At 33.0% G+C, this 27,920-nt stretch overlaps 1 protein-coding gene across 1 annotated transcript; it reads right to left on the reverse strand.

Moving 5' to 3' along the window:
- Positions 1 to 3,831: 3,831 nt before the first annotated feature.
- LOC126780480 (major facilitator superfamily domain-containing protein 6) lies at positions 3,832 to 27,648 on the reverse strand. Its single transcript, XM_050505005.1, has 14 exons — positions 27,457 to 27,648; positions 26,831 to 26,908; positions 25,564 to 25,702; positions 17,301 to 17,520; positions 16,856 to 17,027; positions 15,856 to 16,076; positions 14,992 to 15,193; positions 13,016 to 13,113; positions 12,478 to 12,631; positions 11,750 to 11,934; positions 10,454 to 10,709; positions 9,618 to 9,829; positions 8,594 to 8,786; positions 3,832 to 4,155 (listed from the first exon to the last, which is right to left on the reverse strand). Exons 2-14 carry the CDS (start codon positions 26,886 to 26,888, stop codon positions 4,052 to 4,054), a joined length of 2,214 nt encoding a protein of 737 aa, XP_050360962.1. The 5' UTR covers positions 26,889 to 26,908; positions 27,457 to 27,648; the 3' UTR covers positions 3,832 to 4,051.
- Between the last annotated feature and the right edge of the window lie 272 nt (positions 27,649 to 27,920).

Consider the following 27,920-nt stretch of genomic DNA (forward strand, 5'->3'; position numbering starts at 1 on the left):
CGAATAGGCATCTTCTAGGTAAGCACCTAGAAGATGCCTATTCACTCTTGACATGAAGGTACCCATATTGTAGGTGGGGAAAACGGAGGTCGGTATTCCAGACCTTAGCGGCGCGTATCAGAAACGAGGGAGTAAACGTTTCGTACGTGTCTTAAATACGTCAACTACGTAAGAGTGCAGATCTATTTGATGCCTCGCATTCATATTTATATCATATATCTTTTTTAACCATATATTAAAAGGCAAGTAAGAATATGACTACAGTCGCAAATTCATAACAAACTAAAAGATTGGATATTAAGATAGTTTGGTACTTTCATATACTTATAAATTAATACATTGTATTTTTATCTTTTTTATTTCATTTTAAAAATCATTTTTTTTTTCAAATATATAATTTTAATATCTGAATAGACTTTATTATAGTTTTGGCAGCTATGGCTATAGCAAGGATGAATAATGACCTCAATATTATTTTTGAGTGTAGTAAATATTTAGTTCTTAATGTCAACCCTAGCAAATCTCAACGCATAATTATTGGCAGCCGGAAATAAATATCAAAAGTCGACTTGTCTTTCTGGCAAGAAATCCATAATGTTTGACAATATTTTCATCCCTTACTGTGATTATGTTAAAATACTGATAGCTTTTTGTAATAATATTCTTAAATGGACTCTCCATATGAATGAAATTTGGAAAGTTTGTGCGGCTCTGAGGTCTTTGCGTTGTCTTCAACATTTTCTTGTAGCATTAACCGAACTTTTATTCGATTTATATATTAATAAGGCAAGTATGATCATTCGACCGATTCGATCGAATGGCAAAATAAGTATATTATTTTGGCATTTTTCATATTTGTAATCTGCAATATCAAATTGAATAAATTTAAAGTATTTAGATTTTCTATGTAGTATTTTTTGTTCTATAATTAGGTAATTATATATTTTTCAAAAATATTTATAGAAAAAACTTGCAGACTTCAACACTTATTACCTAAGTAGGCGTCAATAAAAAAGTATAAGGCAAAAACGTTAATTAAAATTATTATAAGAACGAGCGCCGCAGCTATACCTAACGTTACATAGTGCTAATATTTTCCGTCCATTGATTGAAAATTGTTTTGAATACGAAACATACTGAAAAATGGTCCTGTAACCTTATAAACACAATGAATATCCAAATCAGATCTGTATTATTTATTGTTAAGACAAATTATTAATAGAAGATCTAAAAATGTTGAACTAAAAGTATATTGGTATAATAATTTAAGAGATTTAGTCTTAGTTGGGCCTAAATATGTCAAAACTATAAAAACTGGTCATCTCTTTATAATAATTATTTTACAATACAAGTTATTAAGATATTAGATATTTTTAAAAAAAAACTTGTGCAAGATCACTTTTTGTATCAAGTGCTCGATATGTTTCAAAAGATAGTATTGTCAGTCGGCAGTCAGCCTTAATGCTACGCGTGAGCAAGGTCTGTCAGTTAACTCGGAGACAAATAAGTCTTTAATTGTATATACATGAGTAAACAAAGGCTAAATACTAATAATGATGACGGTGATGAGTTTTTGGGGTATTTAATCAGGGATAGTGACAAGCATGGCAAGAAGTGTATTAAGGGCACACTTGTTATGTTCTATTATCATCGCCTCGTTACTGCATGGTTGTACATCATGAGTTGCTTGGTCCAAATAGGGTGTATTTGTATCTGTCTTGGTTGTATCGTAAGCCAGTAAAAAAAAATAAAGATTTTGTATTTCAGACGTTCCCAGGGGCTTGGAGTTAGATTCGATTTCGTCGTGTCGAATTCCAATTACATTTTTTTAATGAAAAAAAAAATACAATTCGGTTTTGTTACATTATAAAATATTCACCGACGTAGCCGGTGTTCGGTGTAAACTTTTTTAAAATTCGTCATCATATATTTCACAAACGAAGTGAACATTCTATGAAAAAAAAAATCCTATTTTAATATATAGATGCAATTTGTTTTAGAAAATTGAAAAAAAAAAACAGGTAATAAATTAAGTTTATTAGGTAGTACTCATAAATAATAAGGAAATACAATGACCTCAAGTATCACATAAGTAGGAAAAGAAGTCGAATATAAATTATTCCATACGAAAAGGTTTAAACATATATTTGTGCGTAATATTGTCATTCGGTGAAGATTACCCTCATGTGCCATAATATAGCCCATTCCATATTTCAAATAGGAACGTGTAAGCATTTCAGTCAAGTCAAAAGACTAATATCAAGTATTTAATCGTTTCAACTGGAAATAAAAGCGACGTATTAATTAAAACTAAATTAATTAATATAATACGTTAACATAAATGCATAATTTTGAGCAATAATTCTGTAAATGTGTACATATAAAAAAAAATGTACATTTTTTGTTTAAAATATTATACTTAACTCTAAACTAATATAATTATTTAATAAAAAATAAAAAACTTAACATTGTACAAAAAACCATAAAATTAAGTGTGCTTAAAATAAGTCCGCAATATATGTACTCAGAGATGCTGTATATCTTACTGAAGATTTACATATACATATATATATAACTCGCAACCCTTTTGACTCCATCATGAATCATGAAAATTAGATAAGTATTTAAGATTCGTCATTAATTAATAAGTCCACAGTATATACAAATGTAAATAACACGAAATAGTTAAAAATATATTAGTTATAGTGCTTAATTGCTGGTGGCATTCTTCTTGCCACCAAGAATAAAATGGATTTCATACTTACTATAGTGATAGGGTTTTTTTTTTTAAATTTATATATTAATAATTTATTACCTAACTTTTTCTACTGGTTTATTGGGCCTTAATCACATAGGATTATAATTTCTATAATATATAAATACTTTAAATGTCTCGGTATCATTTTCATGTATACCGGTTTATATTTCTACAAAATAGTTTTGATTGTGTCGTATTTCTTATATCGAATTTCACTGAATTAATTGGATCTCAGTTACCTAAATACTAATAGACATGCGCATTATAACTAAAATTAATCTTATCTTTTAAACTGTAAATGTCTTTGGAATAATTTAGAGAAAATATTTTAGTTAAAAATACCTTGAATAAAATCTGTAAATAGGAATGAATTGTAATACTGTCTAGTGTTTTAAAATCCATTGTATTAATAATATCGATTGGACTTCTCATTATACATAGAGATAAAATCCTGCGTAATTAATAATTGAAAATTTATCTATTTTATCTGTTAACTTTATTATATAATAACTTTTGATATATAATTATAAAATATATATTGAAGTTAAACTTCTTTGGCCGCAATGATTACCAATCGTTAAAATTTCAAAGTATAGTGAAACGTTTCTACGTATAACGTTCGATTGAAACGTTTTAATCGACACGTCAGACGTGCGTTTGTTAAATTCCCGAATACCCCTATTTTTATGTAAGCTCACGGGGACAACCATATGAGCACCCATTTTAAATAATTTATAATACATATTACCAGGCAAGATAAAACCCGTATTAAATAGACGATATATAAGTCATGAAGTATATAAGAGTAGTAATAATTTTGTTATACATAACATTTCAAAACTACTTTCCTATAAATTACTCAAGAAATTCCATAAACACTAATATGTTAACCATTTCCGGTTACATCTTTCCGATTTCCATATTTCGGTTCAGAGCGTGGCTCATACTATTTGAATCGCCATTCGCCGTCTTCCGATTGGCGGAAAAGGAATCGTTTATCAACTACTGGTTATATATGTATTTAATTTAAATGCAACTACAAAACATTCCTACGAAGCTGAATTGTGGTTAAATATCGTTACACACAACTGTAAATATTACGCGATCAGACGCTTGATTACACCCGCAGTCGCACTAATTGCAATTATTTGTGCAATTAGATCATATATCTGGTGCCGAAATATACGTTGACATATATGACATATATGAATTAATTAAGTCTAACATCAATATGCCATAATATGCCATTGTTAATATAGAATCATTTTCTCCTTAAGCGTGATGTAAGTCATATTACTGTGCCACACCGGGGTCGGGCTGATCTTCGTCCACATCAGCCAGCATGTACACCGCAGCGCCGTCTGTACCTTGGTTGTATCGTACAGCGTTGGTGAAACCTGTAATGAGGCATAACTCGCAGTACTATAATGTCAATACGAATAATATTATAATTAAAAATATTAAACAAAACGTAAACATACACAAACAATAATCGTGAATCAATTGTTTCGTGGTGTTTAACACATTTCAATTATCATATAACATCACTTTACGGCAACACGATAAAAAAATTGTACATAAAAATATTGACGTCACGTCTGTTTACATTTTGTACAAAGTGTATTATTAATCAGTCGCTCATACGCTGGTTTAAACATTTATAGCAACATTAAGCACAATGAAATTGAAAAATAAAAACATTTAGAGAAATTTTACAAAAGATTGGAATGTACTTGCTTTTTATTCCCCGATTTGTAAGACATCGCTGAAAGAGATTCACGAGTGAAACCACCTTAACAAAATAACAGCATTTGATTTGTATTACCATGAATTACGAGGCCATCCTATTTATATTATTATAAATACACCCCTTGGATTTTATTAAAAGGATAAACTAAAAATCAAACAAGACTTTTGTAATTGTTAATAAAATATATTTACCAAATAAAAAACTGTTTAAATAATACTGAATGAGGAACAGAGCACAATATCCGAGGAATAATTTTAAACAATAAACAAATTAAACATAAAAAATTATAATATTAAGTATAAAATAAGCTCAATAATGCATTTGTTATTTTTTAAGTAGATATTTCTATACTATTTTGTAAAAAAAAAAAATCTAGACTAGAATGTCTATGAATTTACTGTTTGTTGTAAAAAAAAAGTACAAAATTGACTATTCCAGACTCAATGGCAGTGACTGAAACTAAATGGGATTTTTTTAATTGGATATTCCAGTTTCTATAAATACAAGGCAAGATATTAAATTTAAGTACAATAATTGAGTTGTTTCCTATATTATAAAAGCTATAAATATATAAAAAATATTTCAAAAATATGATATTATTAAACACGATTACGAAATGAATATTATAACTTTGAGTTATGTACGTAATATTATAAGTGTATTTTTTTATTCAAACACTGCGATCCGTGGATAATTCTACTATCCGTGATCATTTTGGACTTTAACATTCATTTTTACTAATATTATAAATGTAAAAATATAAAATAAGAACGGCTGGACTGATTCTCGTAACATGAAAGTCTATTTATTTCTGGATCGAAATAGGATTTATATTTTTTGGTTTCTTATTGGTAGGCGTACTGGCAAATGGGCCACATGATGGTTATTGGTCAACAATTCGTCACAAACCGAGATTACTAAGAAGTTATATCATTAAATGTTGAGCGGTAGAATAATTGATGAGTGGATGTTGCCTACAACCAAGTAATAAAAAGATTGTCATATTTATTCTACTTTCAGCACCTCGGGCTACAACCTGTACAAAACATTCTTTTACGCAATAGGAAACAACTCATAAGTTTTAAGAAATAGGTCCTTAGGCTAATGGAGTAGTCATATTTGTCCGAAGCTATTTTTATAAACTAATTAATTTGCAAATTTCAGCGAATTATCTTTATGAATATAGTTAATTGGTCGTCACATGCAAAGTAAATTCCAAGCTTTTATGAAAGTTAAAAATTATGAACTACCTAGATCCGTTCGAAGAGACGTGGCTTTCGTTAGCGTGTTTGCTCAGTAATAGCGTGATCGTTCAGCTAAAACAGTATGCATTCAATATTGGAAATTTATGTGTTCGCAACTCCACAATTCCACATTGTATCAAATTTTAATGACACTAAGGTCTGATGTCTGGTGTTTTTGCATGCATTAAAATATTGTGCAATGCGATCGATAGGTTCATTCCCGATTAATATCATGATTTGATAATGGTGTGACACCCTTCAAAAATATTTGCAAGGGAACTTATGAAAATGTCCACAGAAATATGGGTATATTTCAATATCAGCCTCTGTGTTCATATGTAGCTTTGAAATTGTCAATATTATAATTAACTATAATACTAACAATGAATCCAGTTTTGTATTGGTATACTGAGATGGCCCAGTGGTAAGAACGCGTAAATCATAACCGATGATCGTGGGTTCAATCATGGGCGAGCACCACTGAATTTTCATGTGCTTAATTTGTGATTATGATTCATCTCATGCTATACGGTGAAGGAAAACATCGTGAGGAAACCTGAATGTGTCTAATTTCACTGAAATTCTGCCACATATGTATTCCACCAACCCGCTTTGGAGCATCGTGCTGGAATAAGCTCCATACCTTCTCCTCAAAAAGGGAGAGGAGGCCTTAGCCCAGCAGTGGGACATTTACAGGCTGTTACTGTATATTGGTATTGACCTTCTCTTCTCTATATAGTAAAAAAAACTATTACAGCGCTTGCATGCTTGCAGACAATTACATTTATAAGTTTTATACAATAGTGTTGTTTCATTTTACTAACATGCACATGCATATACAACATCAAATTTTACATGTCAATAACATTTACTTTTATGTTACATTGGAGATATTTTATGTTACGCAGTATAAAAATATGCGTTTTAAAACTAAAATTGTTTTGTTAAAACTTAGTGTTATTGACATGCACATGTTAAAGTCACAAAATTATTTAACAAATTCTTCTTACAATATACACAAAATTTTATAAAATTGGTATAATATTTTTTACGTATTTCATCTTAAATACAAATATAATGTAAAGCATAATATCGTCAAATTATTACATTAATGCTATAGAAGAATATAATTGAATTTATAAAAATATTGCAAAGATTATCAAACTTAATTATTTTATCATTAAAAAAGTAAAGTAAGTAAAATTAAATTTGAATTCATTTAAAAAAAAAACTACAATTTAAAAACAATACGTAAGAGCTTAATGTTTACATACATATATTATAAAAGGGAATGATTTTACTTTGGACATATTAAAAATATAATTAACGTTAGGCTATAGTTAGTAAGTCACTTATGAACCAATAATATTCTGTTTACAATCTAGTTATAACCGGATTTGATAATTAAAACTTGAAATGGCAAATAAGACATTGATAAAATATTACATGTAATATAAATTATGATATTTATTTGTTAAATTTTAACGAAAATACCATAAATGGTTAAAACAATAATATAGATTGAACTAAAAACAAAAAAAAAAAAAAAATAACACAGCCAAATATTATATTTGATTTCAAACTATCCTTAGTGCCTATATTTATATTCGAAATTTAAAAGTTACTTAAATAAAAAATAAAGCAATCTCAAATGGTGCTGCCAGTTTTCATTTCATTTAATTCTAATATTAGTATATTTAACAATAGCAGAACAAATAGTGCTCTGAAAAAATTCTAAAATCTCAAATTGAGCCAGTTATATACAACAACTCGTATTAAAATTTATGTTTTGTAGTTATAGGAACTAAGTTTGTTCTAAGATTAGACATTGTAAAATTGAATACGAAATGTGTATAACTTTAGTATACTAAAAATATTAAAAAAAAAAAACCTTAGTATATTTTGTTCTTTAAAATCGACCTGTCTTTATACGAAAAAAAGGCCACGAATACTCAACATTGATGATGCAATATTTTTAAGTCATGGCAAGAATTTCACATTACAAACGAACTTAATTAAATATTACGCATAGCGTTACAAGTGTAAAAAAAGCGACACCTATAATTCATTTCAAATAGTATGGATACGGTGATGTTTCACTCAAATTTTATTCTGATATAGTTTAAAAATAAGGATACAGATAATGCATTAGCACCGTTATAAATTTCATTTCATAATATTTGGTGCGTGAAATGGAATGTTTGCTTAAATACTGACACACTAAATGTAAGTCGTATATAATTATTCGGCGATTTTTGAAATCTGAATATGACTTGAAAATGAGTTTTAATACGGTAAATTTATGTTGAATACGTAATATAATCATATTTTTATTTATCCCTATATCAGGTAGAATCTATTGTTTCATAATTGTAAATTTTCAATAAACAATTTTTTTTTCTGTCCAAGAACTTCAAATACAAAAACGTCACCATATTCATGCTATGTGAAGAATATTATAACACCCATTGATATGTTCAAGAAATATTTTTTTATTACAATATTTAATTTTTAAGAATGATCTTATACAAATCTGTAAATTGTAAGTGATTAATAACTTTCATATTTCTCAATAACAAAAAAAAAAAAATACTTTTTTAAATTAAATTTAATTTTCTAAAAGTAAAAAAATACATCGAATTTATTTTTACTTTATTAATATAATAGAAATGTTGCACCATTTATAAAATAGTTAAAGCACCCTTTGTTCCTTATAACCTAACACCTAATACTGGTTAAACATTAAAATTAATTGGAACATTAAATGTTTCAATAATAACATTAAATTCGTACATTTACTATATAAAAAAATATACATTTACTTTTGTAAAGTTGCGTTACCTTGAGTCATTCCGCCATGCTGTTGCTTGTTCCTCAACAAGTACTGGACCAAGACGTGGACAGCGCAGGCCACGAATGCTCCGTATCCGAACCAACGGAATGTATTCCAACCGCCATAGGTCTCGTACAGTATACCTCCAATGAAGCTACCGAGGGATGAACCGACGCCTTCGAAAACAGCTCCGACAAGACCCTGGAATGTTCAGATATATATTATGACTAACTTTAAGAATTCGAGTCATTATCGCCAACAAGCGTCCCCTGTTTCGGAGGTTTGGATCTTTTTCCGCCATGTTGGATTTTCGTACATGCAATGGAAACTCCAACAATGTCTATTTTAGTTCAAAAATTTATAAGAGAACCGCCTTTTTTATTTCATTCACTATGTAGCTTTGAGATGAAATATCTTGTGCAAAAACACTGGTACTATTTCTCCGTTAGTACTTTTTTTTAATAGCATAAAACTTTACCAAAAAATAATCTATTCCAACCACAAGGGGAGTAAAAACATAAACATCTTCGTCCTTGAATTGACACCATCGAGATCTAAATCTTGAATACTCTATGACAATCACAATGGATTTGCGGCAAAAATACATATTAAACACCATTTTTACAGCGAATTTTATTTCGGAACTTTTTAAGTAAAACTAAAGTGAATATAAGTTATAAGACCCCAATAAAATTAGGACTCAATATGGATAATAATAATAATAATATCCTGGGATATTTTTCACACGCGGCCATCTTATTCCAAATTAAGCTTGTACAGAGCTTGTGCTATGGAAACCAGACAACTGATATACTACATATACTATTTTTCTTTTGTAAATACATACTTATATAGATAATTACACCCAGACTCAGGACAAACAGACATGTTCATGCACACAAATATCTGTCCTGGATAAGAATCGAACCCCTAACCTTCGGCGAGAAAGGCAAGCATCCACCAACCACGCCAACCGGCCCATCAAATTAAACATCATAAAAGAATAACCTTGAAAATTAGAATCCGTATTACCTGAACGGTAGTTTCGGTACCAGCCGGCGAGACGACGTTGGCATATGACGTCATAGTCGGGTAGAACATTCCGAACGTTATACCTTGGAACATTTCAATCGGTAGAATCCACCAAGCGTTAGTCAGGAACGAGTACAGCACAAAGCGGAAGCCGAAAGCGAACAGGACCAATGTCATCATGTTTACGTGGCCGATCTTCTTAAGGATATAGCCTGGGAAATAAATTAAAATTAATATTCTTAATGTATTTAAGTATTTTTATTTGTACTTTATACATGTGTATAAAGTATAGAAAGTATGTATGCATATCTCTTATTTTTTTTAATTTATAATCTGTTTTCTTTAATTGTAATTTTCTTTTTTTTTTTTCTTTTCTAATATTATAAGAACACCTTAAAAATGTAGCATACTAAAAATATATTAATGGAAGTTACGTGAATACTTTTTTTTAAATTTATGTAATAATGTGCGTATTGTAATTGTACTTTAAATAAATAAATAATTAAGCAAATTCTTCAGCTTCATAAAATATATAATTAAGGAGCACTCTCATTAATTACTTAACCGATCATTGTGAAATTTTACATATAACGTATGTGTAAAATTCAGGGGTACAGCAGTACAGTAACAGCCTGTTAATGTCCCACTGCTGGGCTAAGGCCTCCTCTCCCTTTTTGAGGAGAAGGTTTAAGGAAGTACAGCAATGATATACATTAAAACATATAAATATATAGGGATATAGAATAAGGATAAAGGGTACCTAACATCTCACCCATGCTCATGTTGGGGAAGCCTCGGGCGGAAGTATGAATATATATTTGAAATTAATCACTTACCGGATAGAAACAGGAAAGGTATTTCGCCGCCGAAGGTCTGGATCGCGCTGACTAAGCCTTGTAATGTCTTCACATAGTTCGAGCCGTCGCAAGACTGGCCAGCAACATCCTCGATATGCCAGAATAAGAATTGCCACAAGAGTCCAGTGCAAAGGCCTACAGCGATTGTCCAAAGCAGAAACGCAAACATCGGCAGCGATGTCAGTAGAGTTCCGACGTCAGCTAATATATTGATCGACATTTTTGTAACATCGACCTAAAAATAAACCAAAATCAATAAGTATATAATATTAGAAGACTTGCCTGACCTTTTTTTTACTGTTACTAGCTACCCGCCCCGGCTCCGCACGGGCAGAATAATCGACATAATCGTAATTAATTGTGTTAATAAATTATATATATATATATGAGTATGTATGTTGGTATATTACATGTTTGTATTAAGTTCATAAGCTTTCAATAAATTTTAAGTATAAATTGTTCGCACACAACAAGTGATGAGGCCTTTGCATACTATATGTACAACTTAATTGTTATTATGTTTGTAAATTGTGTGCAATCCTTGCACTGGTAACGTTTGGTAGATTTTGATTTTATCGCATTCAGACAGACTAACGGAATGCGGTGGGAAAATTTGTTTTATACTTTTTAGTTACTGGTGGTAGGGCTTTGTGCAAGCACGTCTGGGTAGGTACCACCCACTCATCAGATATTCTACCGCAAAACAGCAATACTTGATATTGTTGTGTTCCGGTTTGAAGGGTGAATGAGCCAGTGTAATTAAGGCACAAGGGACATAAAATCTTAGTTCCCAAGGTCGGTGGCACATTGGATATGTAAGCGATGGTTGACATTTCTTACAATGCCAATGTCTAAGAGCGTTGGTGACCACTTACCATCAGGTGGCCCATATGCTCGTCCGCCTTCCTATTCTATAAAAAAAAAAAAAAGTTATAGTACAGTAACAGCCTGTGAATGTCCCACTGCTGGGCTAAGGCCTCCTCTCCCTTTTTGAGGAGAAGAAGAAGCTTATTCCACCACGCTGCTTCAATGCGGTTTGGTGGAATACACGTGTGGCAGAAATTCAGTGAAATCAGACACATGCAGATTTCCTCACGATGTTTTCCTTCACCGTATAGCATGAGATGAATTATAATCACAAATTAAGCACATGAATATTCAGTGGTGCTCGCCCAGGCTTGAACCCACGATCATCGTTTAAGAACGCATTCTTACCACTGGGTCATCTCGGTTTTAGCACAAGTTTTAGTTAGTGATTATAAATTTTAATCATACCCGTGTGTAGCAGGACACGATCACGTCGCCGAACATAAAAATGAACATCAGTATGAATGCAACGGTGTAGTCCTTCGATGGGCCCCCGCTGAACAAATCTATGAGAGTACCGGTCAATAGGGAAAATATACCCCATCCCACTGAACCCCAAAGCCTTTGTTTTCCATATGACGCCACCTTTGTACCTGAAATAGACTTTATTTTTATCATTTTGTTTCATCCCTTTACATTCGCTCCCACATCTCTTGGTAACTTTTAAAACAAAGACATCGGTGTGTAAATAAGATTCAAAGCATTTTAGTAAATAAGCTAACTCGAGGCTAACTCTCATCAATGCTAATAAGAGCTTCATTAAAATAATTTTGCCAAGTTTTTTTCACAAGTTCAATATAATTAAAAAATAATATTTGATGTGATTCAAAGGACCTTTTTTTATAGAATAGGAAGGCGGACGAGCATATGGGCCACCTGATGGTAAGTGGTCACCAACGCCCATAGACATTGGCATTGTAAGAAATGTTAACCATCTTACATCGCCAATGCGCCACCAACCTTGGGAACTAAGATGTTATGTCCCTTGTGCCTGTAATTACACTGGCTCACTCACCCTTCAAACCGGAACACAACAATACCAAGTACTGCTGCTTTGCGGTAGAATATCTGATGAGTGGGTGGTACCTATCCAGACGAGCTTGCACAAAGCCCTACCACCAGTAAAAAGATCTTACCGAGTAAGTTAAAACAGATGGCATCAGCGAATGTCACCACAACGGCTTGTCCAATCCAGCTGATTATCATCATAATGGAGAACATCCAAAATGTTTTAGTATATGGATTTTCATTCGTATGACTTTCTGTGCTGGACCTTAATAACTCGTTTACCTGAAAAAAATAAAATACAAATTAGTTTTCTTTATCATTAGCATACAATGTCTGGACAAAAGAACAATAATATATAACTAAGCTTAACAACAAACTTATATTATTTACTTCAAATGAATTTTCATCAATATGAGTAGTCGCTCATAAATATTTTCATAGAAATATAAGTTACTAGTTTTTTTTTTATAGAATAGGAAGGCGGTCGAGCATGTGGGCCACTTGATGGTAAGTGGTCACCAACGCCCATAGACATTGGCTGGCTTGGCATTCCTCTAGTTCTTTATTCATAAATATTTCCTTAGTGCTAACCAACTGTGCCTAAAGCCCTTTACGTTGATAAGTCGGTTATACTTATATATATATATATATTCTTTATATACATACCATATGATTATCGCACTCTATCGTACAGAATGAGTGAAATTCATTTATTTTCGGCTCATAGTCAGGTTTGGGTCCACAGTATGGGTAATGTATGGAACCTGAAAATATAACTTATTTATACATTTGCTGATTTTATTTTATTATCATTATTATATATGAGTTGCCCGTCTCGGCTTCGTATGGGTAAAATTCAGGATAACAGTAACAGCCTGTTAATGTCCCACTGCTGGACTAAGGCCTCTTCTCTCTTTTTGAGGAGGTTTGGAGCTTATTCCACCATGATGCTCCAATGCGAGTTGGTGGAATACACATGTGGCAGAATTTCAATGAATTCACTCTCACGATGTTTTCCTTCACAGTCAAGCATGAGATGAATTATAAACACGAATTAAGCACATGAAAATTCAGTGGTGCTTGCCCGGGTTTGAGAACCCACGATCATCGGTTAAGATTCACGCGTTCTAACCACTAGGCCATTTCGGTTTCAAATTCAGGATAAAGAATTTTATTATTATTAATTATAGTTTAAATTAATTAAGTTATTATTTTAGTTAAATATTAATATGATACTCAAGACATCTTATGCGTATATAAATTAGAGTTTGTTATTATTTGTATTCATGCATTTGTGTATCGTTTATATTGAGTTGCGTGTTTTTATAGTTATTGTTAGCACTTTCGTTGAGGTTTCTGTCTTAGTACTGTAAATGTACAATAGATGGCGTCCTGAGTCTTATCGGTAAAACTGCGGCGCATGCGTGAAATACCTAGTATTGATTCAATATTGCACACTCGTTTTTCATTGAACATATGAGCTACGTTAATAAATTTTATATAAATCATGAAATATCACTGAAGCTGTTGAATGTAACAAAATTTCAAATCTATTTATTACGTATGCTATATCCTTTTCTGTTCTCCGGACAACATGCAAAATTTCACAACGATCTGTTAAAAAGTGCCTCTTGAATCACGTTTAAAAAAAATAAAAATAAGAATTAAGCATTTACTAATTTTTATTGAATATGGAAATAGAATTAAAATAACATATAGAATTATTAATTGATCCTTAAGCAGCCGCGAGTGATGATTAGGAAGACTTGACTCCTGCCGAGTGGTGGGTTGAAGTGGGGGTTCTATCCCTCGGGCTAATAATGCTGACATTGTAATCTTGATTACCCAATCGATGCTATATATTACAAGGGTATAACAGACAGACAAACACATACTCATTTTCGCATTTATAATATTAGTAATATTAGAATTAAATCGTGAGCCGAAGCAAATATTTATATTTTTTTTTTTGTGTGCCGTAAGTCTGTTTTTTTGTCTTATTCTTAATAAATGTGAATTGAATTACATATTTGTTCATATTTCGAGTTCGTCATGAGAAATAAACGTGCAACTGCCACACCTACCAGTGCATTCTACCGAACTTCCCTAACTTCATTTCTATACCTACAGTTCATGCTGGATGCACAGAAAGCTGGGTCAGACACATTCTTTTTTTTCTCCCTGCAAACATTTTTACGATTGTTGTGAAAATGTGTTTATTTCATTTATTACTTTGTTTAATTTTTTATTTATGCATTTACTGATAACATGAAAGACGATATAAAGTGATCTATCCTTATATTTTTAATTAATAAATCTATTTTGTTGTGAGCTTTATTTTTTTTTTTTTTATAAAATACTACAACACTGTCAAACAACATATTATTTGAATCACAAAATAACGCATAAGCATAAATTAAAAAAAAAAAAATTAAAATATTGACATTCATTTTTATATATAATTTCTATGAAATTATAAGTTTGTGACTTACCACTTTCATCAACTCGCTTCTTTAATTTACTTTAAATTTAATGACTGCCATTCTGTAATATGCCTCGTGACGTCATAAATAACTGCTACTAGCATCCTTACTTATACAGGACTCATTTTAAATTTCGTGTTATATAAGTGAACTACTTACCGTCCGATAGTTGTATGTGATCGACCTCCATATAAAGGCATTTGTGTTCTGCTATCGTCCTGTGTAACAGCAATGAAGCATCGAAGATCAGCTCCGATGGCAAAGTGTTCACGCTGTCGGCTTTACACGACACAGCTTTATCCGCATTCCAACTTTCACAAATTTCCATAATTACCAATGGGGAGTCTATGGCGCATGTCATCTGTGAATATTCATATTATATTTACATGTTAGGTCTTTGTGCAACCACATCTGGGTAGGTACGACCCACTCATCACGTATTCTACTTTATTATTTACTGGTGGTAGGGCTTTGTGCAAGCGAGTCTGGGTAGGTACCACCGACTCATCAGATATTCTACCGCAAAACAGCAATACTTGATATTGTTGTGTTACGGTCTGAAGGTTGAGTGAGCCAGTGTAATTACAGGTACAAGGACATAAAATCTTAGTTCCCAAGGTTGGTGGCGCATTGGCTATGTAAGCGATGGTTGACATTTCTTACAATGCCAATGTCTACTTACCATCAGGTGGCCCATATGCTCGTCCACCTTCCTATTCTATATGGGCGGTGGTCACCACTTACCAACACATGGTCCACCAGCTCGACCGCTTAAATATAAAATTGCAACCCGAGTACCTCAATCTAAATATCGATTGCAATGTTCACAAGCCATAAGGGCTATAGTCATATTTATACATTAAATATATAAATAGTATTGTCGTTTTCCTGTTTGAAGTCTATGGGCGGCGGTCACCACTTACCAACAGATAGTCCACCAGCTCGTCCGTCTACCTGAACAAAAAAAAGGAATAAGCTGATATTAAATATATAAATATAAAACTGCAACCCGAGTATCCTCACCTCACAATTACCAATCGGTTCAACTTCCCTCGTTACATTGACCATTGCATTGATATCGTACGAGCAGAGACGGAAGTTCAGCATTTGGTCTTCACAAGTCATATTAACTTTGGCGTTGTTGATAAGATTCGACAGATTGTTGTCTTCGCAGTCCATGAAGCAGGGCTCGTTAAGGTTGACGTAACCAGAACCGTTTCGACATTTCGGTGTGTACGTGTATCCTGAGGCAAATAATAATGAATAAAGTAAGTAACAGCCTGTAAATGTCCCGCTGCTGGGCTAAGGCCTCCTCTCCCTTTTTGATGAGAAGGTTTGGAGCTTATTCCACCACACTGCTCCAATGCGGGTTGATGGAATACACATGTGGCAGAATTTCGATGAAATTAGACACATGCAGGTTTCCTCACGATTTTTTCCTTCACCGAAAAGCACGAGATGAATTATAAACATAATAATAAATAGTCAATAATAATTCGTTCACGTAACTATCATTGCGTTATGATAGACTATTAGTGGCCGGAAAGTAAGATATTACATATATTAAGATTACAAGGCGATAATGGAATTTTAATTGGTGGTAGCGCCTTGTGCCCGCGCCGTCTGGGTAGGTACCACCCATCAGATATTCTACCGCCAAATAGGAATACCTAACCTATCGTCGTTGTGTTGCAGTTTGATGGGTGTGTGAGTCAGTGTAACTACAGGCACAATGTACATAACATTTTACTATCCAAGGTTTGTGACGCATTGATGATGTAAAGAATGATTAATATTTCTTACAGTGCTAATGTGTATCGGCGGTTGTATCCGCTTACTATCAGGTGGCCCATTTGCCCACCTACCTACTTAAAATGACGATATGAAGACGAAACGACGATAAACACGACGACTACACAGTATATACAGAAACACACACAGATATCTTTCATGGAGACAAGTTCCATAATTAAAAATTATCCACGTCCCACTAACTACATACAGTATAAAAAAAGGTAATTACCATCAAGCTTCACAGTGTCAGGAGACAAGTCCACGCAATCATCGATCTCGTTGATTTGACTTATGTTGGCGCTGTATTTTATCGACCTGACATTGTTGTAACAGTAGCGAGGAATATGCCAATGTTCGCACACCTTCTGCCACATCTCAGGGGAGTTCATGTCGCATTGCATCTGTTGATAGAATTCTATTTCAGATCTAGCAAATTATTACACGTAACATATATATCTTAGGGAAAGATGTCGTGTTTATTATATTAAACAAAGCTTATTAAAAACTTGCAATTTAGTACTTATGACGGAATGTAAACTTTCTTTCGTCAGAGAGGCTTCTCATAAACGTTACAGATAGAAACGTTTGACTTAATTATGACGTTGATATCAAAGCAGTTTCATTTTAATTAATGAATAGGTAAGATTGATAAATGTAATTAAGCCAGTACATACTTTGCATAGAGCCGTCGAGTTATCCTTGCCCAGACTGGTCACCTTACACTGGTCTATCAATGAGGCGTCTTGGTAACAGCTCCTAAGGGTCGAGGCGCTATTGCCACAGTCCAGATCGACTGACGCCTTAGAGGCATTCTCCGGGATGAAATAAATGGCCGAGAAACTCACAATCGTTACTACTTGGAATAGTATAAATAGCGTTTTTTGAATCTTAAACCTGAAATTATAAATTTAATTAATATTTTTTAATAAAAAGCTAAATTTTTAAGTTTGCGTCTTTAATTAATATCATTGATGATGATTTCTGCCACGGCGGCCAATCTCAAGAACGATTAGACAACTACGTAGGACATGTTCTCTATTCCTCAATCTCATAATCCGATGAGACGGCAAATCCGACACGATCAGTTCAGGCGCAGGACCAACGATTTTACTTCCCAGTGCATGGGAGAGCACACACTTCCAACTTCCATACTACGACTACTGAGAATTTTCGACAGAAAACCATAATAACGTTTTATTGGCCTGGCCTGTGGTTTGCCAGTACCTCGGGATCTGCGGCCTTATATCACTTGATCAACGAGGCAGTAATACAAGTACGATAGCATAGATCATTATGTAAACGAAACGATTCGATACGATTCTTACAAGTATTTCGTTAGTCTATAGAAATTTCGGGTTCGAAGCCTCCGGAACGTCCGGAAAGATCGCAGAACTAATGCCTTTTAGCTTTCGGAGGCACGGGAGTGTAACATCAGATAATTCCTAAATATAGGCGGTTATAGGCTATTTATTTTATAAAAAACCTATTAGCTTATATCAGATCGATCCGCAATTTTAAATCAAAATATCGGGACTTGCAAATTATAAATATGCTACTAGAATCTTCTAGACGTATATAAAGCTTCTAGTCTGTAATAGAATCAAAATAAAATATATTTACAAGATTACAAGCCAAATAATAATCTCCATTGTTTATACATTATACTTAAGTATTGACCGCGCGACCTTTAACCTTTATCTCGTGGAAATAGTTCTTCTCCCTGAGATAAAGGTCAACCTTGTCGTTACGTCAGACCGTAGTCAAAATATGAATAATATATGTATGAAAATAACAATGACAATCTTCTACCTACGTCAATACAACGTTATCCTTTATCTTAAACACTGCAATCAAATAACAAGTATCGTAATACAATTATATTGCTTAATATTTAGCGACCGTTTGCGTTATCAACAATTATCTTAATCTTCAGAGGATGGTTTAAAACACAGTGTTCGGTATGCATTGGGATTGTTATAACATCAGATGATAATATTATCAATGTTTTCATATCTCGATTAGATTTCGTGGTTATTTTATTATCTTTGCATTTAAATATACAAAAGAATATTCTGAATTAAAAGTATAGGTGTTAAATGGTAGCGCAAACGTAGGTAAGGTACCATCTGCTTCGTAACATCGTGTATAATAAAATTACTTTTGTTAATTAATGGATGAGAAAAACACATTTCGAACGAATGAATATTTAGTTTAGCCTTGAAGTTATAAGCGTTATCTAAAACAACGTTAAGTAATTTAACTAACTTTTAAGAGTATAGAATTTTATTTTATACTGGTGGTAGGGCTTTGTGCAAGCTCGTCTGGGTAGGTACCACCCACTCATCAGATATTCTACCGCAAAACAGCAATACTTGATAATGTTGGGTTCCGGTTTGAAGGGTGAGTGAGCCAGTGTAATTACAGGCACAAGGAACATAAAATCTTAGTTCCCAAGGTTGGTGGCGCATTGGCTATGTAAGCGATGGTTGACATTTCTTACAATGCCAATGTCTAAGGGCGCTTGGTGACCACTTTACCATCAGGTGGCCCATAAGCTCGTCCGCCTTCCTATTCTAAAAAAAAATAGGCATAACATCTGCAGGTTCCTATAAGTTTCGTTATATATACATTAGCACTTCAGTGGCTTTAGTCGTACAGACAGACACTGTTACTTTTGCATATATAATATTAATATAGATTAAATACAACTAAATTATAATTTATCTTGCGTGGAAATCAATCACATCAATTCACACAATCTATTATCTATGTAATCCTTTATGGAGTGTTACAACATTAATTAAATATTTCTTCACACGTGATTTATAGTTATTAAGTTTATTATTTATTAGAGTAATTTCATTATAAAGCGAAATTAAAACGAACAATTGTCCATTTGCGTCTTAATTTTAATGTGTATTTAATTGTATTTTCATTTATGTTTATTGCTCAAATGAATAAATATTTTAAGTCCGAGGGAATACCACAATGTTTTTATTTTGTGCCCTGCCTAACACAAGACTCTGTGTATAGGATGACAGTTGCACAGTGAGATATGGAGTATGTTATTCTCGATATTCAGTTTATAATAATATCCTGGCACATTATTCATACAAGGCCATCTGATCCCAAACTAGGCAGAGCTTGTACTATGGAAACCAGACAACTGATATACTACATATACTTTTCTTTTGTATATACATACTTATATAGATAATTGCACCCAGACAGAGAACAAAAAGAAAGGTTGATGCACACAAATGTCTGTCCTGGGTGGGAATATAACCCACAACCTTCCGCGTGAAAAGCAAGTGTCTACCAACCACGCCAACCGGCCCGTCGAAAATAACAGTCATATTTATACTGTCTGAAGGCGAACGCAAATGATAAATGTTGAAAAATATAAATGACATAACAGGAGCTTAGCAGAACATTTGGTTCGGAAAAATAAAGACACGTGGAGTTAATATACAATATAATACTGTACCAATTAGAACTTCCGAGAACTGGATACAGAAAGGTATATATAGTAACAGTAACAGCCTGTTAATGTCCCACTGCTGGGCTAAGGCCTCCTCTCCCTTTTGAGGAGAATGTTTGGAGCTTATTCCACCACGCTGCTCCAATGCGGGTTGGTAGAATACACATGTGGCATAATTTCAACGAAATTAGACACATGCAGGTTTCCTCACGATGTTTTCCTTCACCGTCAAGCACGAGATGAATTATAAAAACAACTTAAGCACATGAAAATTCAGTGGTGCTTGCCCGCGCTTGAACCCACGATCATCGTTAAGATGAAAGAAGAACGCGTTAAGATTCACGCGTTCTAACCACTATGCCATCTCGGCTTTTAAGGTATATATACCTCATTCCAATCGTAGAAGGAGTAAAGATAAAAAAATAATTAAAATTTACATAAATTTCCATCCGATTTGCTAATAGCTCTGCTGTTTGCACTTTATAACCGTTTTAATTTAACTCACAGCGTACCGATTGACTTCGCGGATATTATAAACGGCATTTTCTCGCAAATCCATAGTAAATATTCAAGATATCGACCAACATAATGGCGTCAATTCGATGTCAAAGTTGGTTATTTGTTTTTACTCCTGGTAATTTCCTGATTGATATATATTTTTTTCTTGGTTGATTGAAATGCGAATTATACAATATAACCATGTTATTCTATACTAGTGAGTTAAAGTTACTTTTATACATATTTCTGCAAGCGTTATTTTTAATTTATTATGATAATGTATGTACAACCTAATTTATTGTATCCAGTTTAGGGAACGATATAAATGAATAAAATAAAATTAGGGAAACAGGCAGAAGATAAAGCAAACATGATGAACCTGGTTAAGTCTATCGAGAACGGTGAGGAATAGCAGAAAAACGAGGAAAGGACAGCAGCTCCCGAGTCAATCGTATCAGGATGCGATAATGATGACAAAAAACCTACCGTCCTTTTGCAGTATAGCCGAGTAGCAAGCATTATAAGACCACGCATAGATGCTAAACTATCTTTCGATAGCCCACTCTTCGTGCTCGCTACCCACAGTACATATTGTTAGGTTTCGAATCGCTGAGTTCTGTTTGCTGATTTAAATATCGATCAAAAGTTTTTAATGGTCTGGGTAGATCACGTATTGTACGGTAAATATTTCTTCGAGCGCCATTATTTATTGGCGATCGTCACTATTTACCACCATCTGGCCCTACTGCCGCCCGCCTTAATATTTTATAAAAAAAAGAAGACTCGTATATCAAATTATTAAATTATTGTAATATCTTATTTTAAGATTTGCATCCCTCCAGGATCACCCACGTTAGGTGCCTGTACATCGCCCACGTTTTTTCGAAGCTCCGATCAATACTCGTGTACAGTAATTTGATCCATCCAAATATGGATGGTTGTATGACAAGAATAAACAAAAACTGATTTTGCAAATTTATTTCAGGGAGAAATATCTATGTGTGGTTTTTTATATTTTGCAGCATGCAAAGTATTTAAGAATACAATAAAGTCGAGCGTTATCTCCGATACAACTGACGATGAGATCACATGATATTCGAAATACAAAGGGTGAAAAAATAGGAATATTCCATCTGAACATTCATACAGGAAAATGGTCTAGTACATTAGTCGTAGAATTAATGGGTGAACCCTGAAAGTAAATTTAAGTTTTCAGTCAGCCATCTCTGGAAAATATGTTTTTTAAATAATACATGAACGCCTCGTGGATTTTCATCATTGCCAGAATGATGTTGACCATCAGCCACGGAGGCAGACATGAACAAATCATTCGATATCTATTTTTATAAATTTGAAGCCCTGGACTCAAGAACGCCACGACCTAAATCTTAAAATTAATTCGTCTGGCCCAATCGATTCGTATTGATTTGAACTCTAGTAGCTATCGATATGAAACATGAACAAATCATACATCGAAATGATCAGCTCGCTAGCGAATCCTAAAAAAAAATATCTGTACGCAATTATTGAATTCAAGCAAGCAAAGCAGCGAGCGAGAGCTATTAGAAATATGCAGATTCAGTCCTTTTATTTGATTTCCAACTCGGCACGATATTTTTTAATAGAGGAACATACGTTGCCTAGAGCGTGCTATATTCAATTTAACGTGACGTCTCAAAGCCATTTGTCAAATTACGAGTGTGACGTTTAGAAAATATGTGAGAAAAGAAGAACATACCATAGAAGGGTACATAAATAGCTGAGTATAGCTTTTGAAATCTATAGGAGTTCCGTGTTTTCGCCATTGTCGAGTCAATGTGCTCTCTAGTTGTTTGAAATTGTTCTAGATGAAATATTAAATGAAATGCAGCGTGCTGCGTAAAAAGCGTATCGTTATATCATTTCCGAGGACTTTAAAAAAAACGCAAAGAAAATCATATTGTGAAATTATTATAAACAATACTTACTACAAATTTTATTTCGAAGATCGGATGATCAAAGAAAACCGTCGTTAAAATATATATTGCTTATAAAAATAAGTTGGCAGACGGGCCAGCCGATAGGCATTGGCTCTGTAAGAAATATTAAGCATTCCTTTCATAGTCAATGTGCCACCAACTAGGGAGCTAAGATGTTATATCTTTTATGCCCGTAGTTACTCCGGCTTACTCGCCCTACAAATTTTCATGTTCGGCAGTAGGATATGTGTTGAGTGGGTGGTGCCTACCCAACAGGCACAAAGCCCTACACCGAGTAATTTGTCTGAATGTACTTCAAACAAAAACTTAAAATATAAACTACGCGTCAATACGATACACACCTACTACTTTACTGGTGGTAGGGCTTTGTGCAAGCTCGTCTGGGTAGGTACCACCCACTCATCAGATATTCTACCGCAAAACAGCAATACTTGATATTGTTGTGTTCCGGTTTGAAGGGTGAGTGAGCCAGTGTAATTACAGGCACAAGGGACATAAAATCTTAGTTCCCAAGGTTGGTGGCGCATTGGATATGTAAGCGATGGTTGTCATTTCTTACAATGCCAATGTCTAAGAGCGTTGGTGACCACTTACCATCAGGTGGCCCATATGCTCGTCCGCCTTCCTATTCTATAAAAAAAAAAAAACCTAAAATTCGCTTCAAATAAAAACTTAACGATGTACAATAGTAATTAAATTGGCCTTGACGCTATACTGAACACAACGCGAAAGGAATCGAGATACAGTTTAATACAAATAGTAATTTCGTCGGTATTTCGCAAAAAAAAAAAAAAAACATTTATTAACTCTTTTCTTAAATGTCATCAATTTCGTATAAAACACATTTCATACTGTCGCTAATTCTGTACATAATTACATACATATAAAATGTGTATTCATTTATCCATTATATATTTAACGTTAGAAATAAGATAAAAATACAACGTATTCAGACAGACAGTTCTGCGCCGGCGTATAGTTCAACGCGGTACAACAAATAAATAAATAAAAAATATTTTTCATGGTAATTGTCACATTACCATGGACCCTTAATTAGGATAGCCCACTTACAATAATAAAATATATTTAGAGAATGATGTAGATACTCTATTGACTAGGGTTCGTCCGCATGTTAGGTATGAGGGGTGATGTTCTTGTCAGAGGCCCCTCCCCCGACACGTAGTTATAAAAAAGTAGACTAGGTATAAGCCGAGATGGCCTAGTGGTTAGAACGCGTGAATCTTAACCGATGATCGTGGGTTCTAACCCGGGCAAGCACCACTTAATTTTCATGTGCTTAATTTGTGATTAAAATTCATCTCGTGCTTGACGGTGAAGGAAAACATCGTGAGGAAACCTGCATGTGTCTAATTTCATTGAAATTATGTCACATGTGTATTCTACCATCCCGCATTGGAGCAGCATGGTGGAATAAGGTCCAAACCTCCTCAAAAAGGGAGAGGAGGCCTTAGCCCAGCAGTGGGACATTAACAGGCTGTTACTGTAGACTAGGTATGTCCTTCCTTGGGGTTCAAGCTTGATTTCTTTTTCTTTATATATGTATATATATACTATAAAGACAGACAGAGTTACTTTCGAATGTATAATATTAGTAAAGTTTTTTTTTCAAGTAATATCAAAAACATTAATTAAATTTTTCTACTAGCTCTATTTAGGAAAATACAAACCACAGAAAAAAATCAGTGTCTGGATTTGCTAAATTTCACCTGTGCCCCCGGGGCACAAAAATATGCGAAGTTTGTATTATTGTTTTATATGAAAAAGAAAAGTATATTATAATTATACTTATTTTTTCGATATTTTGTTATTGTTGAAAAGACTAACGGTTACACCTAACGGTTTGACAAATCGTCAAAAACGCATATATTTATATGCCGATATTATATATATATAATTTATTTGTATCTGTGTTTCAGGCATGCAGAGGTACAACATAGTGAAATTAAAATGAAACCTGAAACATGAAATGCACGCATCCCGCTCCACGTGAATCGCCCCACCCATTAACGTACTCTCGTTGCAAGTATTGATTTTATTAGCTTTTTCTGGGAAAGTCTAGGCGTGGCTTGACGAATCGCTAAATAATAAAAAGTATGTTAAGTTTATGGCGTTATATATTTACACAGTCTTAATATATATTTTTTTTATTTTGATAAATATTATATATATATATATATATATATATATATATATATATATAATTATTCTGCACGTGACACTGAACCTCCGAACAGCTCGACCGATTTGATCAACTGATGATTTTTTTGTTTGTTTGACTAGGTCCTTTAATAGTTTAGATTGGACCTGGTAAGTGGCGTTCGACTTTTACGATTATTATTTTTTTAAACAAAACCGTCACCTTTACCAATCCGAGTCGAGCTGCTAGTATTTAAAAAAATAATATAGTAACTATTTTTCAAGGGTGTACTATATTTATTTAAATGATAAACTAATTTTTCGATACCCAAGCAGATAGGCCTCATGTCTACATATTATATTTATATAAATTATCAACATTTATTTTGACGTACTCGTGACTGATTTCGGCCACGGCGGCCATTTTGGAGGGAGACTAGATAACTGCGAACGACATTTTATGGTGCACAATATGTCCGCAAAAACATATGCACTCCCTATTCCTTCACACCAATAATCCGATGGGACCTCAAACAACTATTCGTTTCCGCCGAGTGGGAGAGCGACGCAAGTGTTAGGAACCCTTTGTCCTTTCCTATAACCTGGACAACTTGCTTGCAAAATTTCGTTCCGGTGGAGTAGTTAAAAGAGCATAACGAACAGACAAACGCACTTTCGCATTTATAACATTAGTCAGGACTGATGTTTTTGATGGAATAAACACCATGTCGCACACAATTCCTGAAACCCTTAATGTAGTTGGGCTTATTCTTGGCTGATCCATACGTCATTCAAATAAATAATAATAAAAAATATAATTACCTGTCCGCAATTACTCCAAACAGTGGTTTAGCGATGAGTCCGAATATTGGTAGGACGGTGTAAATTAATCCAACAGTTGCAGAACTGAAGCCGAGCTGTCGAGCATATGTCGACAAATATGGCACAAGAGGAGCAGTTCCTGTAAAAGTTTAATATTTATTCAAATGATCAAACGATTCCTTATCAAAAGGTCTATTCGGGACCTAGCTGGATGACCTAATTAAAGTAAGTAGAGCACATTTCGACCCAGTGATAGACGAAGACATTATTATTATCAATCACATTTTTCAGTTTTGTCTGATAAAAAAATCAAGTTGATAAACTAATCATTAATTAAAACATACTTTCAAATGAAAATGTATATAAATTATTGTTTATAAATAAGAAAATTAATATTAAATAAATCAATATTGATTCATTGTATTCAAGAACCTTAAACAATGATTTGTTTTCGCGAAGCTAAAATACAAAAAACTAGTTTCCTGAAGTAACGCCCGCGCGAGACGGGGAGGCCATGTGCCTTCCTTTTCCCAACTCCTAAGAATGTGTGAAAAATATCAGCATGGTAGTATATCGATGGTAGTTAGTGAAAGCATAACAAACAAACCCACTTTCGCATTCATAATATTTGTAAGGATAAGCTAATTAAAAGTTTGCGACTTCGCCTTAGTCAGTAATAATGCTAGCTCTAAATACTTGAAAATATTGTACATGATCTATATATTTAAAAAAATCAAATCTAATGCAATATAATCTTATTTATTTATTTATATACAACAAATTATTAATATTTATTCCTATTCTTGACACCCACCCGTAAGCCTTGTCAGCTTGTTTAGATGCTGCATCAGTGCTCTTTCGCAATTTGTCTATATTGTTGATTGTAATTCCAAATATTCCAATTATAAAATTTGTTATATAGTTATAACACAATCGCTAGCAATTCCTATCAACTTTTAAATTCAACATATTAACACAAATTTCATGCTATTTTAGCTTCAGCAACAAAGTTTCGATTTACAAGATCTTAATTTATACTCTCTTTTTTTTATAAGAACTTGTACAGTATGAGTTTGGAAAGAGCTATTAAAAAGAACATAGCACAATAAGAGACGAGCAGCGTCAGCTCATGTGGGGCACAACACTAGAATGATAAATTACTATTCTGTCTAAATTATTGTCTACTGATACTAAATTATTGCCTGATGATTATATTATGTAATTATACATATGAACAGTACTGATTAATAAAAAAAAATATATTTACCTGCGTTAAACAGGAAAAAGTGCCCTTTTATAGGCAATAGTTTATTATTAACCTTCATGTTCGGTTACAGCTTTAGGTCTGAAATAAATGATTCCATTTTATTCTATTATAATACCAAGGACATACTAGTTACACATTAATTTTGACAAGATAAACAATTCACCAACATCTGTAAAATTATTTTAGCCTTGTGAATGTTAACCCATAAACTTTGAACAACTTGCCTAACAACAATTATTACTTGTTTTTTTTTAGTTATAATAAAACAAAGTACAATTCTATTCAGGCCGATTTTATGAAGCAATTGTTTGAATTGCTTTTATAATGAGCTTAATCAAGTTTTTTTCTATAAACTATTTACTAAGACTTTTATAATTACAAATATGTTCACAGTATACACTGCCAGACTGCAAAAAAAGGAAAATGACGCGATAGCAGGTCAACATATCAAAAATAAATTTCTGAGAATTACCTTCGCCGAAAGCTAATACTTGTTTAGAGCTAAAAGTAAAAAAAAAAACCATTGTGTTGCAGATTTTTTTGGAGCCCTTCTTTCGCTTGCTGTTTTTATTAACAAAAATATGTACTTTGGAATTATAACATACTATAATTAATAAATCTATTACCTTAATAAATCCAAATTCCAATGAGAAAACTTTAATATCACTTTTTTTAATTTTATTGAATGAAATAAGAACATAACATTACAGCTCTTAAAACGCAACAGTGAATATTTATGTGTTATTCAAGTTTTATTTTTAAATTAATTAACACATTTGCAAAAACTACAAGTTAAGAGACATGACTTCACTCACAGATTTGAGCAGTCACCGCTGCAATTCAGATACTACTGTACGAAACTGCGAAATGCAAATTGAGTTGTGAACTCGATATAATAAAATTTTGTTGTTGCCAGGTAGTGGTAACAAATTCGCTTAAACAAAATGAAATGAAACATTACCACATTTTTAATAATTTAAAAATAAAAATAATTATATTTCAAAGGTAAAATTCTAAATATCTTATTAATATATTTTTAATGTGCATAAATAAAACATTTTTTCTATTCAGTGTTAAAATTTCTATATAT

Source organism: Nymphalis io, chromosome Z (genome assembly GCF_905147045.1).
Source record: "Nymphalis io chromosome Z, ilAglIoxx1.1, whole genome shotgun sequence".
In the NCBI taxonomy this organism is placed as follows: Eukaryota; Metazoa; Arthropoda; class Insecta; order Lepidoptera; family Nymphalidae; genus Nymphalis; species Nymphalis io.